Consider the following 18,426-nt stretch of genomic DNA (forward strand, 5'->3'; position numbering starts at 1 on the left):
GCAGCTTTAAACCCAAGCCTATCTGGTTCCACAGTCGCTGCTCTTAGCCTTTACAATGTACAGCTGTGCATCTGAATTGTCTAGAAGGGAAAGGATACCAGTCTGTTTCCTCTAGGCTTTCCTAGATAATAAATTAATCTTATAATGTAATCCATGTTAATATATTAACACATTAACTTGAATTCATGTGTCTAATTGTACTTTATTTGTACAGAAAACTTGGCTTGAATAGCAAAAATGTAAAAAGAAGAAAGGAGGAAGGAATCAGAAAATCATTGGTTAACGTCTTGCTATTCAAGGATCTGAAAGCCAGCAGCATCAGCATCCCATAGGAGCGAATTACAAATGCAGACTCTCAGGCCCCCTCCCCAGACCTGTTGAATCAGAAACTGCATTTAATAAGATTCCCAGGGGATTTACATGCAATATAAAGTTGGAGAAGCCCTGGGTGTGTTCAACACTGAGAGCAGATTGCTGCAGAAGGGGGTCTTGATACAGCTAAATCTAGTACAAGAGTGGTAAAATTTCTAGTATGATGGGGTAGTGGGGGAGGGAGCATCAAATTTGGAGAAAGAGAACTGAGAAAACACTATGAATAAAAAATAAGACAGGACAGTAAGTCTTAGATATGGCCTCTATCAGAGTGCCATCTGTGATTCAGGAAATGACTCCAAAAATAGGGTAGGAACTATTTCAATAAGCAGGATTAGAACCAAGTATGGAATCAGAACTATAGGAAGACTATGCATGGATATCCTGGCACAATATTAAGAGTCATTATATATTTTGTGAATGAAGTCAGAATCAGTAAATAATAACAATGAGTGCTAAAATGAACTGAATGCCTAGGCTCTAAGAGGCAGTAAGTTAAACCTATGACATAAGTGAGCTCATTTACTCCTCTCAACAACCTCACGAAGTTTTTCACCATTGAAGAAGCTGAGGCTTGGAGTTCCCATTGTGGCTCAGCGGGTTAAGAACCCCACTAGTATCCATGAGGATGCAGGTTCCAACCCTGGCTTCGCTCAGTGGGTTAAAGATCTGGGGTTGCCGCAGCTGTGGTGTAGCTCACAGATGTGGCTCAGATCTGGCATTTCATCCCCTAGCCCAGGACCTTCCATATGCCATAGGTGCAGCCCTAAAAAGAAAAAGAAAAAGAAAAAGAAAAAAAAGCTGAGGCTTTCAGTGTGTTTTACATGATGTGGTCAGGCTGGTAAGGACAGAACCCGGCTTCGAACTTTCCAAATACTTCTTAGTCCTTCCCCATCTTTGCTGTGAACTGATAGATGACCTTGCCCTGAGAGAAATAAAATCAGGACTAGGATTGGTCCAAATGGAAAAGCTCTAATATAGTAAATTCAGCCTGTAAATTGCAAATAGGCACTGAAAATACACACACATATAAGCTTAATGTTGACTTGAGGAGAGAGGAATAGTCAGAGACCGTCTAGTGATACCTCCCACCAGTCTTCAGGCCGTGCGAACATCTTCAAAAAGCCTCCACCTGAATCTTTAGACCTCCAGCTCCACTGGATATGAGAAGTTATGCCCTCATTATTTACCAGGACTGATCAGTAGACAATGAAAGACAGACCAAAAGCTCCTGAGAAATAAGGCTTCCAGCCTGCTAGAATATGACAGCTGTCAATAACCCCAAGTCATGGATCTGCTCCTGCTGTGCAGAACCTTCACTCTGAGAGGCTCTTCTGTGGCTCCTGCGACTCTCTCTGAGCCTGACACAGCTAGTCTTCAGAGCATCCCTGCCCTATCAGCATCCTAATGGGCAATCCGAGGCAGTGTTTCATTTAAACCCAGGGCCTTTAAGAAATGGCTTTTCCGAGGAACTTACACAAACGGTCCTCAGTCTTCTGCCATTGGTTGGAGTGCTAACCTGGGTGACAGCACATTTTGTGTCCTCCACTCTGCCTGATCATACATGGGCATTTTATATTTCTATAAAACATGGAAACAGCATCGAGCCATCTCGTCTCCACTTGTCCCATTGTTCCAGTATACAAATGTCTAGTTTTCCCATTTCACTCATCACATAAGAAGTTTAAGATAGATTTAAGGGGAGCTGGAGTGGCAAATAGGAGATGTGATCTCAGTTTTGTCACTGCCAAGCTTCATGTCACTGGCAAACACACAATCTTCATGAACCTCCAGATTTTTGTTCAACTTTTTATCATTAATGTTTTGTTCATCAAAGGCAATGAACATGGCTATCTCCTAAAATCCTTTCTAGGCTTGAGGGTCTATAATATGTTAATTAATATCAGAACTAACACTGTTTTAAAAAAAAAAATCTCTAGAACTTTTCCAACCTTTCAATGTTACACATTTGCTAGCACTATTACTTAGCACTTTTGTTTAATTAATGTGCCAATTTCTGTTATACAGCAAAGTGACCCAGTCATTCACACACACGCACGCGCACACACACACACACACATGCACGCACACACACATTCCCTTTCTTGCATTATCTTCCATCATGGTCTATCCCAGGAGAATGGATATAGTTCCCTGTGCTACACAGTGTAACGGTTTGCATCTACTATCCCCAAACTCCCTGTCCATCCCACTCCCTCCCCTCTCCCCCTCGGCACGCACAAGTCTGTTCTCCTTGTCTGTTATTAGCACTTTATACTCATCAACTCTTGTTACTGTATACAAAACCTTAGGGGAGGAAGTAGCATCAGTTCGATTTTATAGATGCAGAAACTAAAGCTCAGAGAGGTAAACCAACTTGTTTACAGTCACACAGCCCATACGTGCAGGAAGAATCAGAGATCAAACTCTGGTCAGTGGCCCCCAAGCCCATTGCTTTTATTATTATGATCTTTTCAGGGCCTTCCTCCATAAGACTGGGCTAAAATCTCTGAGATTACTCCTCTTACTCTCCAAAATCAATTTCACTTTTTGGCTTCAACCTCATGATTGATTCTATATAATATGACTGAATTCTGATACAAATAAATGCCTGCAAAGTTACCTTGCAATAAATCCAGTCCAATATCATAACAATGATCAAAAAGAGGAAAGAAAAGAAAACTCTCTCAAGGTTGCCCTCCTATAAAAAGAAAGCTCCAGTGAGTAGTTCCAATACCATATATGTCCAAATCCTCCCACTAGGCTGTAAAAAAAAATGTAGCTGAGAGATTTGGAATTTATTATTTTCCCAAGTGGGAACAAGTTCCTCTGACTCTTTAAAGTATCAAAAATGTATTTTAATGAAAGAAAAATAAACCATTGTGATTCTTAAAGAAGGACTTTAGTTATTTAAGAGCAGTATATACAAACAATTTTATCCATGCTTTCAAAAGCACACTGTAGGAATTCAAAAGTTTTATTCAACTTATAAAAAAAAAATCAAGCCAAAAGCACACTATGGACTTTATAAATACGAAAAGTAAAGGGTAAACATTGTTTCATAAAGAGCATTCTCATGAATGCAACTCAAGTATAAAAAAATAAATAAGAACTTTCCATGTTATTGCCATGGTTATATATTTGATTTTTTAAAAAATTTTGTCTTCAATGTAAAAAAATGAATTGATTTTGCCAATGCCACTCACATACCTTTCATTTTTAATAGAAAAAGCTAGAGATCACTTATCTGATATATAATGTTTAAGCATAATCACAAACTAAAAAAGTCACCCTGAAAATTAGCAACTTTTTTGACCTACCACTCTCACCCTTTGGAATTGATCCTATATGTAAATAAAAAACACATGAAATGTGTACAAGAATATTAGCTGCAGTGTGGTTTGTGCTCATCAAAAACAAATAAAACAAATAATTATCAATCTTAAGAAGTTGAAGCACATGGATGCTATGAAATAGTACATGGCTGTTAGACCAACATGGACTGATCTGGAAAGAACCCTAGAGTCTATCATTGTGCAAAAAATACCTGAAAAAGCAGGTTGCTGAGCCGTGATACGGCATGATTCTACTTTCATCAGAAAAACAGACAACAAACCAAAATGAACAGGGAAGTTCTCTACATAAAAAAGTTTGCATAGGTGTTCCCATCATGGCTCAGTAGTTAACAAACCCGACTAGTATCCATGAGGACTCGGGTCCGATCCCTGGACTTGCTCAGTGGGTTAAGGATCCAGTGTTGCCATGAGCTGTGGTGTAGGTCGCATATGCACTTTGGATCTGGCATTGCTGTAGCTGTGGTGTAGGCCATCAGCTATAGCTCCGATTCAACCCCTAGCCTGGGAACCTCTATATGCCGCGGGTGTGGCCCTAAAAACGGACAAAACAAACAAACAAACAAAAAGGTTGCATAAACATACAGAGAGGTTAACACTGGCTGCCTGCTGGAGGACAGGTGGGGAGAACTGGGCAAAGATTAAATTCCGTACATCTTTTTATTGTTTGACAACCAGCATGTATTACTTCGGGAATTAAAACAACCAGGGAGTAGTGGTATCTAAAGAAAGATTAAAATCAGCAAATGTGAAATATCAGAAAGCATGTCCAGATTTTAACACGGTGAATACAGATTCAGAACCACATGAAATAACCTTTGTTTTGCTCTAAGATCAAGAAGCTCAGCGTGTTCATGGCCTGTCTCATCCTGTATGGACATCCAGGTAATATCCTGGAGAAACGAGATAAACAGGGAATTTCAAGGCCTGCCTCCACACTTCAGGGATCTGTCTTGTCTTGATAACAAACCAGAAAGATCAGAGAAAACGAAAGGTATTATTATTTACCTCTTGCTCCACCATGTCTAATAGAGACTAGATTTTCTCTTTTTTTAGCCCTGCAGACAACAGAAAGCATGCCCTCCATTTGATCTACCTTTCATACTTTCTTGCAATTATACGTCATATAACATTTTTTTCCTAACCTAAGAAAAATAGAAATGACTGCCCCACAGAGCAGTTCTGTCTACTGACAGCTTCAAATAAAACACACTGCAGAGTTTCACAACACTTTTTATGAAGGCTACTTGTCAAATAGGGTATCAAAATATGCACTGTTAAATTTTCTCTACTTCCCATCTTGTTTTTTTTATATATATATTGATTTTTATTTTTTCCATTATAGTTGGTTTACAGTGTTGTGTCAATTGTTTGTTTATCTAAGTAGAATCTACCAATATCTGAGCAAGGAAACCAATGAAAAAGGCCACATAACTGTGTTCATTCAAAACTGAATTCTTTTCTTTTTTGTCTTTTTAGGGCTGCACCTGCAGCATATGGAAGTTCCCAGGCTAGGGGTCAAATCAGAGCTGTAGCTGCTGATGTACTCCATAGACACAGCAACTCAGAATTCAAGCCATGTCTGTGACCTCCACCACAGCTCACAACAGTGCCAGATCCTTAACCCACTGAGCGAGGCCAGGGATCGAACCCAAGTTATCATGGATCCTAGTCAGGTTCCTTACTGCTGAGCCACGATGGGAACTCCCTGGATTCTTTCCACTCACAGTCCAACTTCCTTTTGGCCTTGACCCTTGGTTACTGGGACAGACCAAAATCAGGACATTTCCCTTCAGTGTTAAATCACAAACGTTGTGATCAGCAAGAGTAATTTACTTCCACGCCCCTGGAGACTTGCACATGGCGGGGGCGGGTTACAGACTGAACGAAATATCCTTTTACAGGAAGACTGGATGGCACCTTCCAAGGGAATATTGATTCAAAAACTTTCAGTCCATTAGGTAGGACCCACAATCTATCCCTCTGTGGTAGGTTAAATTACACTCCTTTTTTTTTAACCCTAGAATGGTTGAAAGGCAGTCCATACATAGTGCATCATGTAAAACACTCGGCTTTTCTCTTGAAAATATTTAGATGTATGTAAATAATCATATTAGCTGTATCATTAAACTTTCTTTCTAGGAAGGACCGCAGACTGCAACAGGCTATGTTAAGATTTACCTGGAGTTCCTGTTGTGGCTCAGCGGTAAGGAACCTGACCACTATTCATGAGGATGCATGTTCAATCCCTGGCCTCAGCGGATTATGGATCTGGCACTGCCGTGAGCTGTGGTATAGGTCGCAGACATGCCTCAAATCTTATCTTGCTGTGGCTGTGGCAGCTGCAGCTCTGATTCAACCCCTAGCCTCAGAATTTCTCTATGCTGCAACTACGGCCCTAAAAACAAAATTACCTAATTATGTTCTAGAATCACAGAGTTTTCAAGGAGATCAAACAACCTATGAGAAGCTATGAGATGTTTTATCTAACAGCTGATCTTTTTCTTAGAGTAACTGTCTTTTGGTCTTTATGGGGAGAGAGGAGTCAGAAGAAAACCATTCTTTTTATTCTATCTCCTTTATTCTATCTCCTCACACATTTTTTACTACTATTAATTTCTCATTATTTCTCTCAGCTTTCTTCTCTCAGCCAAATATGAGTCCAGAGGTTTCCTCACGGGGTTTTAGGAATTTCCCTCAGACTAATATCAATGTTCAAAGAACTCTCTATGCAAAGTGCTCTATTGGTTTCTTTTCTGGTTTCGATAGCTAAAGAGCACTCCATTTTGGCTGTATAAACACATTCCTGCAAATCACTACTAATTGGAAAACTATAATCCTCTACGCATTCAATGATACACTTTCCAAACACGTGAATTCTCATATTAAGAGTTACATGTTTTCATTTATATGTGGGAGCTAAAAAATAAAACAAATGAATATAACAAAACAGAAACAGACTCACAGATATAAACATCAAACTAGTGGTTACCAGTGTTGCAAGGGGAGGAGTAAGATCAAAGATTAAGAGATGCAAACTACTATGTATAAAATAAACAAGTTACAAGGACATATTGCATAGCTCAGGGAACATAGCCAATATTTTATAATGACTTTAAATGGAGTACAGTGTATAAAAATATTGAATCACTATGTTGTACACCTGAAACTAATATTGTGAATCAATTTTACTTCAATAAAAAGGATGAAGTTATATGTTTGAGAATCTATTTTAAAATTCAACTAAGGGTCATTTTCAAACTGCTAGCTGTGCAGTGGCTAAATACTATACTCCTGCTGCCATCTTATGGTCATTTTTGGAATCTTCTCATTCCTTCTTTTCCTCCCTCCCTACCTCCACCTCCCTTTTCCTCCTCTTTCAGAGCCTACTTATATCCTGATCTTAAGGACTTTTCTTAAGCAGGCAGGGAGATAACCTGTACTATATTCTGAATGAAGAATGTATTGTCAATTCCTTCTCCTGCCTGTAATCTACTTCCTCCTTTCTCTTCTTCTTATTTTTCCACAAAACTATTCTTTTAACGATAATAATTTTTTCAAAAATTTATCTTTTGGATTACTCCGGCGTCATACAAGTAAAGGGAACACAGGTTATGGGAAAATAAATGTGTATTTATGCAAGATTTTCCCTTCCAATCTTTTTCTAAATTGTATTTTTACAGAGAGAGAAAGGAAAAAAGTATCATGTATTTCTGGCTACAAAATGCCACACTGCCACCCATCATAGCCAGGCATTGAACCTTGGGATCCAAGGAGGAGCCCTGGGGACATGCTCAGGGAAGAGAGAGCCGCCTGGCCATCCTAGCCTGGATGGGGACCAACCAGTAGCCCAGCAGCGCTTTCCTGGCTATCACCTGTGGTCCCTGCTGTGGCATAGCAAAGGAGTTTACAAGGGATAAATCAGATGTTTTTCTGATGATATATTAAAGTGAGTAATTCTTAACCAGATGATTTATCCTCAGGGCAAGAATATATTTCACAGGAGTTCCCTGGTGGCTTTATAGGTTAAGGATCTGGTGTTGTCACTGTTGTGGCACAGGTTCAATCCACTCTAACGCCTGTGAAGAAATGAACAGACAGCTAACCAAGGAGTCATCCAAAGACAGTTATAGCGAGAACCCAATTAGCCAGGATCTTCCCCAATGGAAATGCGGTGAGTATGAAAACAATCAGTTTCATTTCTTGTTGAAGAAGACTTTTCTTTTAATGGCCGCACCCACAGCATATGGAAGTTCCCAGGCCGTGTACTGAATCCAAGCTGCAGCTTTAACCTACACCACAGTTGCAGCAACATCGGATCCTTTAACCCACCACACCAGGTCAGGGATCAAACCCGTGCCTCTGCAGCAACCCAAAGTGCTGCTGTCAGATTCTTAATCCACTGCACCACAGCTCCTACTGAAAATGACTTTAAAACAGTCTTTCCCAAACCTCTTTTGCATAGTCATATCTATGTTATTCACAATCTGTATTTTTCTACATTTTCCTTTAAAATCTTTGAACCCCTAAAATTATGCCTTATTCTAAGCACCAGCAACCATATGGCATAGATTTAACATGATTTCTACATTTTTCATCCAGTACATTAAAATTCCTTACTGCTATTATAAAATAAATTAATAAACAACAAGCTCCTACTGTACAGCACAGGAACTATATTCAATATCCTTATAAACCATAATGGAAAAGAATATGAAAAAAGGGAGTTCTCATTGCGGCTCAGTGGGTTAAGAACCCAACTAGTATCCATGAGGATGCAGGTTCGATCCCTAGCCTCGCTCAGTGGGTTAAGGATTCGGCTTTGCTGTGAGCTGTGGTGAAGATCACAGACATGGCTCAGATCTGGCATTGCTGTGGCTGTGGTGTAGGCCAGCAGCTGCAGCTCCAATTCAACCCCTAGCCTGGGAAGTTCCCTGTGCCTCACGTGTGGACCTAAAAAGAAAAAAAAAAAGAAATATATATATACACACACACACATACACACACACAGCCACAGCAATGCCAGATCTAAGCCACATCTGTAGTCTATACCACAGCTCACAGCAATGCCAGATCCTTAACCCACTGGGCAAGGCCAGGGATATATATATATCTCAGTCACTTTGCTATACAGCAGAAATTAACAACCCTATAAATCAGCTATACAGCAACAAAATTTAAAAATAATAATAATAAAATAAAATAAAGGAAATTGTGTGCCACCTAGAAGCACCCCTGGTGCCACCATGTCACCAATATATGAACCTCACAGTTTAGGAAATGTGGCTCTGACATATACACACTAAGCAGAGTGTGGTAAATCTAGCAGCCATTACTTATATATAAGTAGCCTTAAGTGTCACAGCGTCAAGATTTTGATATTTTAGAGCCACAGTTCAGATCAAAGGTTCTCAAACATTTTTTCTGCAGTGACTCACAAGATGGATGATGTTCCCATGTGCAACACACTCTTGTGAAAAAAACGAGACTGACTGTGGGTTCTGTGCAATTTCCTGCCATATATTTGTAATCTTCCCCGTCAGGAAAGCCAAGGGAATGCAAATTTTAAAAACTACCCCTAGGGACATGCCTGTGAATGCACACAACCTAGTTTCAAAGAAACAAGTCATTCAGCAAGTTTGATTTTTAACTGATTATTTACTCATTTTAATCTCACACACCACTGTGTCATGACACCACAGCTGAAGTCTGCTAGATTAAGACATGGAATACTGTACTGAATATTGCAGAGTAAACTTACTCTCTGAGAGGAGATGGAATTGAATACGAACTGGTTTTATCCTCTAGAAGGTTCAGGGTGTGGGGTTTTTTTTATTATTATTATTTGTTTGTTTTTAATACTTCCTAGGCTGTGCTGTTCCTACCCTGTCTCTGAAAATTAGCACGTGGGAAGAGGAAAGTATGGTAGGCTGAGGGTTTTATTGGGTTGGAATTTTTACTATAAACAGACCTGGTTTCTACCCAAGGGTTTAACAACCTCGGATGTAAAAGAATTTTCTATTTTGATAATTTTAGCACATGTGGTAGAGTTCCTTGGTGGTCATGAAATACATGAAATGAGCATTACCCCCACCATGGGGGCAATGAGAGGCATCAAGAAAAATATTAACATTTACCCAAAGCCTTTGGGTTTGCTCAGGGGACAGTAACAGTATCACAGAGTTGAACAAACAGACCTACACAAGTATTTGTAAGAGGCATATTTAAAAGGATTTTTAGGATTCCCTGCAAGGTCTGTCAGTATTTTGGCAGCATTTAAGGCCAGAGTGCTCAAATAGACACATCTGAGCATTTAAAACAGATTTCAAAGCCCCCTCTAAATTGGTCTAGAAAGGAGGGATAGTTTGAATTAGTAACAAGTCTGAGAGCATAACTTAAAACTGCAGTCTTAAAAAACGTCTTAAAAGAAGAACTGAATTACATAATCTTTATCACAAGCAAAAAAAATTAACCTAAGTCCTAACAAGATAATTATAGCCAATTTCTTACTGGATTTGCCTTAATAAACACTCAGATGAAATCAGCACATACATGTTACACCTTTCCACACCACATAACAAAACCACGCCTAGTATCAACATATTAACTCTTCAGGACTAATTTCCAAGAGTATGTCAAATCAATGCACGGAAAGAAAACAACAACAAAAACCAAAAAACAAAACGAAACAAAACAAACAAAAAAACATGCAGCCAACATATTGGACAGGAAAAATTACAGAAAGTATTTTAAAACTTTCTAGTTGATATAAACTTTTGATTGATGGAATTTAAAACCACTCTATTTTCTAATGCAGCATGGTTTCTAAAAGCAACATAATGTACACTGAAGTCTGCAATCCACCAATAATGTTTAGAGAGTCGTTCAGAATAAGGTTAAGAGTTTAAAAATGGAATCTGTGGTTTAGAACAACAAGAAAAGAGTTAAGTTCTATCAGCTTTTACATAATAAAAACCAATCTACTTCAAAGATTTTGGGGAACTATCTATTGTTTACATTGAGAAAATATTTTACAGTATTGTATATTTTAAATATGATCGATTAATAATTCTTTGTAAAACTTTAGGAAATTCAAGTTATATAATATCTGAAACATCTGAAGACATGAAAGATTTTGCAAGGTTAGAGTGATAGTCTGAGCAATATCCCTGCTCTGTGTTTGCAGTTGAATTATTTCTGCAAATAATAGATCTGGCAGGAGTTCCAGATGTCAAACTAGAGGAGAGGAACCAGGGACCCAAAAGAGAGATACACAACACAGGTGGATCCAAGAACAAGGAAAAGGAGGTAAAAATCATCACTTGGTAAAAGTAGGAAGTATTTCAACAAGAAGCAACAGAGATTGATTCTAGAACCCTGTTCTGAGAGACAATATGGAACTGTCTTCAGTTCTGAGCACAAGCATTTGACAGGCTGCAAGGTGCTATGGTCTATTTTACAAAAACAGTCCAAGAAATAAATCCTCCTTTCCCCAAGAAACTGATCAGGTCCACCTACAGGAGTTTCAGAATAATAACTACCATAACAAGATCGTAAAATGAATAAGGTGGCAATGTGTATGTGTGTGTGTGTGTAGGTGTTTGTACATGTGCATATACACATACACATTACTCATACACATGCCTATACACATACACATTAACGCACACACATACATAGCTCCTTTTCTCTTCAGGGATCTAGCAGCACAGGACATAAGCAAAGCTGGGCTCAAAGTCAGTACTCGTTTTTGACAATCTCCAAACTTCTGAGCTTTCACTTTTGTGAAACAGGATATGCAATCCCTGGTTTATCTCAGAGCTCACAGTAACTTCCAAGAGCTACAAGAACCCCAGATAACAAAGGGTCCTGAACTCTGATAAGCAAATTCTCAATGGCAAATGAAAATAATTATTCCTACTCTGAGCAACTATGAAATCACCTGAAAACCTTATCAAAAGAAAGGCTTTTTTAATGTACTCTCAGCATCTCCTACACAGTGCGGTGAGAGGGCACTGGGGAACAGGCACTTAGTCAGGAAAGAGGAAAAAGATAGAACAGCTTTTGTTTTTTCAGGTCTGTTAGAAATATTTTCATGAGGGTCAGTCCAGTCTCTAACGAACACATGATTAAACGAAAACATTCAACCTATACACATATCAATGAGTCCGAGAGAATAAGAATTCCTGATGTATTACAAATATATCTGGAAAATATGCATGATTCCAGAACCCAAACCAACCCCAGAGGAGAGTGGATTTGTCTTAAATAATAAATACAAACAGAGCATAACTGGGAGATATCAATTCACCAGCTCCAGTATTGATGCAAAACAAAGAAACCTACATTGTCTTTTTGGTCCCATTTCTGAGATCCCTTAAAAGGCATTTCAGGAATGACTTGCTCAGCTTTCACAGCACTGAAACCAGGGTACTGTCTGCCTCCTGTATTGCTTTGGCTGAAAGTAGACATGAGGTACTTATGCTCAGAACCTGCCCTCCTCAAATTAGGGTCAAGACACGGGGTCTTGACAAGCCATTCTGCCTAAGGATCCTCCCCTCTCCTCCTCAGCTTTTCTCCCTTTTAAAAAACTCTCACTGTAAATATTATGCATCTGAGTAAGTGAAATGAATGTCCTCTCCCAGAGGCTCCTGATAGAACATTCCTGTGTTAATCCAGAAAGGATAACTGGTTAACATACTGGTATGCTGTCAATTAGTGATAAATTCCTTTGGATGGAAGGATGGGTAGGAGCGAAGGGATTAGCAGGAGGGATCTGGAAGGGAAAAGGTTGAGTGAAGGATATCCAGAGGCAGCGACCAAGATCATTTTCACATCCTTTATAACTGCACCATTCATTGGTACCACTGTGACATGACACTGTGCTAGTGAAACTGTGTGAGGAAGGAAGAAGAGGGAAAGATCTGGAAATGACAATCCAGGACCCACTGAGGAAATTCTGGCCTGGTATAGGACACCCAAGGCACAGGTGCTGGATGCAAGAGCCCATGGTCACTTTTTTATGAGGTCAGTTTCGTGCTGGCTCTCAGATTATTTTTAATCCTATTCTAATGTAGGGCAGGTTCATTTCTTCCTATGTCGAAGGATTCACCAGTTAGTAAGATGGAACTGGCTTGATTCCAAGGCTACAGAGGGTAGCAATTGAGAACAGGGGCTCTAAAAACTGCAGAATCTGAGTTTGAAACATGTCTGGCATTTCCTAACTCTGCGATCTTAGGCAAGTGACTTAACTTCTTCAAGCCTCAGATTCCTCACATGAAGAGTAAGTATGTGATTTAGGACTGCTGGGAGAAAACAATGAGCTACTGAAATAAAGAGCTTAGCGCTGTGTTCAAATAGCCAAGATTAGCTATCTTTATTATTCTTATCATCACTATTTTAAAGCGTTGTGTATTTTCTCTGTGAGCAATTATTAAGCTGGGCCCAGAATCCAGCGTGTACTCGCTCATTTCACTGAGGTTGCTTAAATCAAAATTAGGCCAAATCTCTTGATTTAGTCTGAAGGTTAAACCAGCTGAAATGAATCAGAGATGCAAAAGGCAAAGAGTTTTCTGGGGCATCCATTCCAAAGCATCCAGGTCCCAGTGGAAGGATGTACAAGTTCCAAATGATGAACTGACATCACCAAGAATCAAGGGATTTGTGACAGGAATAGCTCAAATGACTTTGGAATACAATATATTATTCCTGTAACAGATAAATAACGATTCCAGCCTTTTGCTTCGGCTAATTGAGGAACAACAACAGTATGCAGTCCTCCGAGCTAACTAGGTGGTCAAAATGAAGAATGGAGGTGTATGTTAAAAAAAAAATTAGGGGAAGAATTAAGGATATTAGGCAATTCTTCTTTTACGTTTTTTTTTTTTTTCTTTTTCTTTTTAGGGCTGCACCCACAGCTTATGGAGGTTCCCAGGCTAGAGGTCGAATCGGAGCTATAGCTGCCGGCCACAACCCAGCCACAGCCACAGCCACAGCCACGCCAGATCCAAGCCACATCTGCAACAGCTCATGGCAATGTCGGATCCTTAACCCACTGAGTGAGACCAGGGATCGAACCCGAAATCTCATGGTTACTAGTTGGATTCGTTTCCCCTGCACCACAGCGAGAACTCCTAGGCAATTCTTGATATGGTGTATATGCATGCAGGAAATCAAAAGTTCACAGAAAACTATGTGAAATACTCAAGGTTATTTGGCAGAAAGTGATATATATAAATGTAAAATATCATCATCGTCGTCATCCAAAACAGCCTAGTTTTCGATGATAATCACTTGATCTCTACTGGGCACTTCTAAGAGGTCTGCAAATGGGTACTGCAATAAGTCGGATGTTTTCTTTTTAAACACGATCATCATACTGTACACTTGATACTCATTCTGAGAGCTCAGATCTTCCCTTTCCCTAGTACAATTTTCATCTAAGCATTCCTTAGATACTTAGATCATTCTTAATGGAGATTGTGCATTATACCCTCTGTGAACGCATGGAAATCTGGCTAATTGGACTGACTTGATTACAACAGTCGGTGAATTCTCCCATTTCCTTCCACTACTGTAAATGCTTAAGATATTTTTATCACAGATTATGTAAATATTTTAGATTGCAATCATTTTCTGAAACAGTGGTTGCAGGCAAAAGCTCTTTTATCATTCTGCCCACCAAAGAAAATTCCTATACTTTCAAGATATGTTTCTTGTTAGTATTAAAAACTGGGTGTCCTAGCAAAGTTTGAAACAAACCTGTAGCATGAATAGCTTTCACTACACCCTATGGTAACTGCAACTGAACAGTCGCTTTGTCATAAATTGGTCTCTTTCAACCCCAGTAAGCGCATAAGGACAGCACAACCTTTAACAAAGGATACAGGAGGTGATGAAATATCTACTCCCCAAAACTGAATACCGGAAAATTAGCAAATATACTTTAATTTTGAAAGCATCTTGTTTGCTGTTAAATGTTGTATCCCAGAAATGCTTTTCAAATTATTTCTTTTCTTGGCCAAAATAAAGTGTCTCACCAAATAATTAAGTTAGTACTGTCTCTTTAAATGCTGGGATGAGTCCTTAATTCCAGTGGTTACTATCCTCATATATTATTGCTGTCAAAATTGAGTCAGCTTGGTGAAAATACACTCCACGCTTCTATTCGAAAGTGTAAAACTAAGTGCTGAGTGGGAAAAAGTTTACCCTCAGTGCCAGGGTAAATCAGCTCGGAGAGAAAGTAGAAAAGCACTTCAAGCTACTTGCTGCAGACACAAAATAGGCTCCCGACCTCTACTGCGCATGATCCACTCTTTTGATGACCGTTCCTACCCCTAACCCGAAAATGCTAGGAGTTGGGGAGAAGGATAGAAAAAGGAAGATGGTGTGCACGTAGGAAAGATCAGCCATTTCATCTCAATCCACACAAAAACTGCCTCTCATTCCTCGGGAGACTTCCTATCAAGGAAAATAGAAGTGTCCCTTTGAAAGCTAGCTCCTGAATGAGAATGGACTCTGGGATGGGGAGCGTCCTCTTCTGTCCTCTCCAGATCCCAGTGAAATCCCTCCTTTGCTGTTGAGTGCTGCTGGTGGGGCAGAGTCCAGACACAGATCTGAAATTTCAAAAATGCGATAAAGCCCCAGCCGGTCAGCCCTGGGAGGCGAACAGCTGCCGGGTGACCGCTGATGAAGTGGCTTCTTAAGGAGGTGGGCAGATTGATTCCAGCTGCTGAGCGCGGGGCAGGGCAGCGGCCGAGGAATGCTCAGCTCAGCTGAGGCAAGAGGCAGCAGCTTCCCAACCAGTGGCAAAGCCAACTATTAGCTCTGATTGCCTTCTTGGCCTGAGAGAAGGAAGAATGCCTTTGTTCCATCTGACAGGGACTTTCGAGGCAGCCCGAGGCCAAAAGGTACCATGTGGACAGTGTCATTTTATAAGTGGAGTAAAGCTCAGGAAATCTGAGTGTTGTTCTTTGAGATGGTTCAGTGAGAGCCACCAGTTCCCAAGGTGAATCCTATCTGCCTGATTCCTGGTTCTCTGCCCCCAACCCACTCCCAGCCTCTAGCTCCTTACCCCTACCCAGTCTCCTTTGCTCCCTCCTCCCCTACCGAGCACACAAACACTGTAATCAGTACGCAAGACAGGGACTGGGTGCGCTGGAGGAGTGGGGAACACTGAGAACCCTCCAACTGGCCTAGATGGTCAGGACAAGAAGACATGGTCTTTATAAGCACTGGCTTCAAAGTCAGAGAGCTTAGGGGGAGCGACTAATTTAGGGGTCCCCTGAGGGCCCCAAACTCAGACACCAAGAGGGAAGGGGTAAGAGGCAGGCGGGCATGAAGGCAAGCCTAATGGAATATTCAATATCCTGCGAAATGCACTCTCGGCCACGCACTTCCAGAGACTAAAAGCCAGTAATGGGCTTTGGAGTCTGCACTTCCTCTCCCTAATGTCCAGAGGCGCTTTAATGCTGCAGCTAATCGATCAGTCTTCTCCGGTGAAGGCAGCGAGTGCAGAGCAAAAGCTTCCTACTTGTGGCCAAAATCGCCCGGCCCCCTCTACACACCCCGAAAGAGCGACACACAACTTTGAACTGGCAGGATTTGGCTCTCGACGTGCCGGAGGAGGAAAGGAAGGAGCCTGGAAGCGCCCAGAGAAATAGCTCCCCGCCCTCTTTATCCCAACTTTTCCAAGGAGAGTCTCAGGAGGAAGACAAATCAGGCGGGGGCATTATTATCCACCTTGGGCTGACCAGTAACCCCCAACCTGCTTCAGGTGCAAGGTCATCTAGCCACCTCCAAGCCCAGGGCAGCCCAAGATGTGGCACTTCTGGAAGGGACACAAACTGAGCAAAGGAACATCCAGAAAGGGCGGGGGGGCGTTCTTTACAATTTCCTGCTGACATCACTTGCTGCCTGGAAAATGACCCTCAGAGGCTGATCCCTACAGTGGAGACGCACCCCAGCCCCGCCTCCCTTTGCCCACCCCCTCCGCGCCTTCCCAGCAGGGCTCCTGCTCTGGACAAGTTCTGTCCCTAAATTGAACCTAACCCTGCTCAACCTCCTGTCGCCACTCCCAGGAGGCTCCCGCGGCGCACTGAGCATGCCCTGTGGCCTGGGTCTTGGTGGGGGGGTCACCTCCAGGAAGGTCTCCAGGCCCGGAGATGGGCCGGGTTGTGTGCCTGAGTGGGCGCCCCACAGGGGTGCGTGAAGAAAAGACCGCGCGACGGCGTGCAGAGTGACCAAGTTAGCCGGCGCGAGAAAACTTTCCACGCTCCTTCTCCCCACCCCCACTCCGCAGGGGCGCGTCTCTCCGAGGAGCTTGCCTTTCCCAGCCCGGCGGAGACAAGCACGGCACGTGATGGGCAGAAATAAAAATAAACACTTCCCATTCCCCGCCCGCGAGGGCCACCCCCACTCGGCGCGCTGCGGACAGCAAGGGGCGCCGTGCCCGGAGCCGCCCCCCCCGCCGCCGCCGCCGCCGCCAGGAACCCCCAGCCCCTGAGCCGCCGCCTGGACGGCCACCGGGCCCGCCGGCTCAGAGCAGTGGCCACGCTCCTGCCCGCCTCGGCGCCTACCTTTCGGATTTGGTGAACTTCCGGAATGCCTGTCGGAGGTCGTGGAAGGACCTGTACGTCTGCGGCTCGGCCGAGATGCCCTGTGCCCGGGTGGTCCGGGGGCCGATGTGGGTCGAGGGCACGGGCAGCACCGACTGACATTTATGGAGCTTCCTCTTCAGCTCCTGGATTTCTTCCTCCTTCTCTGACAGCCGCTTCTCCAGCTCTTTGATCCTCTCCTCCTTGAGCATGAGAATCTTGGCAAAGTCTTCCTCCAGCTCACTCATTTTTTCCCTGAGCCCCTCTGCAAAACTTTTTCTCGGGCGGCGGCGGCGGCTGGGACGGCAGCCGGGAGAGGCGAGCGCGGAGTGAGTGAGTGAATGGGCGCTAAGTACTCGAGCGCAGCGGAGTGCTGCCCCTAATGCGCAGCGAGAAGCCGATTTCTTCGATCCACTTCTGCTGAATGGACTGAAAGCACCGAGGGGAGGATGAGAAGTCTAAAAGCGATGGAGAGGAGAGGCAGAGTGCTAATCCCCAGCCTCTCCGGGGAATAGGTGATTATCTTTCATTGAGAAACCAATTAGAGCTGCCCTTCCTCCCCTGAGACCCCCCCTCCCCCGTCCCCCTTTCCCAATCACTTCGTGAGAACACGGCGCAGGCCACCCCACCGAGAGCCTGGTTTCTAGCTGGGAGGGTTGGACCAGTGAGCCTGGTCTCACCCCATCACACAATAATCACTCTTCCACGCTATATGGTACCAAAGGAAAGGGGTGGGGTGGGGTAGGGGGGGAGCTTTATGCCACTTGATCCTTGAAATAGCAACAATTACCATGTGATCTGGCAGATGACGCAGCGCTTGTAACTGGAGCCTAAAGACTTTGTGGGGTGTGTGTGTGTGTGTGTGTGTGTGTGTGTGTGTGAGTGAGAGAGAGAGAGAGAGATTTCATAAGTCTTAAACTGCCTTTAGACAATAACCTGCATGAATTCATCGTCTTCACCTTTTCTTATCTGCTCTGGATGGTGAGGGAGGGTATGTGTGAGTATGTGTTTCTTAATGTGAAGCCCCGTGGTTGTGACCCTAAGTAATGAGAATGACAGGGCACTAGCAGGTCTAGGTTTTTTTCAGCATAAAATGGTAGTGGAAA

General features: G+C 42.4%; 1 protein-coding gene across 1 annotated transcript in view; it reads right to left on the reverse strand.

Annotated features, from left to right (window-relative positions):
* Positions 1 to 17,775, reverse strand: part of PRKG1 (protein kinase, cGMP-dependent, type I) — a 1,234,550-nt gene extending 1,216,775 nt beyond the window's left edge. The window contains 1 exon segment of the mRNA NM_001044574.2: positions 17,303 to 17,775. Coding sequence (NP_001038039.1) covers positions 17,303 to 17,568 — 266 coding nt within the window. The 5' untranslated portion in view covers positions 17,569 to 17,775.

This window comes from Sus scrofa, chromosome 14 (assembly GCF_000003025.6).
Source record: "Sus scrofa isolate TJ Tabasco breed Duroc chromosome 14, Sscrofa11.1, whole genome shotgun sequence".
Classification (NCBI taxonomy): domain Eukaryota; kingdom Metazoa; phylum Chordata; class Mammalia; order Artiodactyla; family Suidae; genus Sus; species Sus scrofa.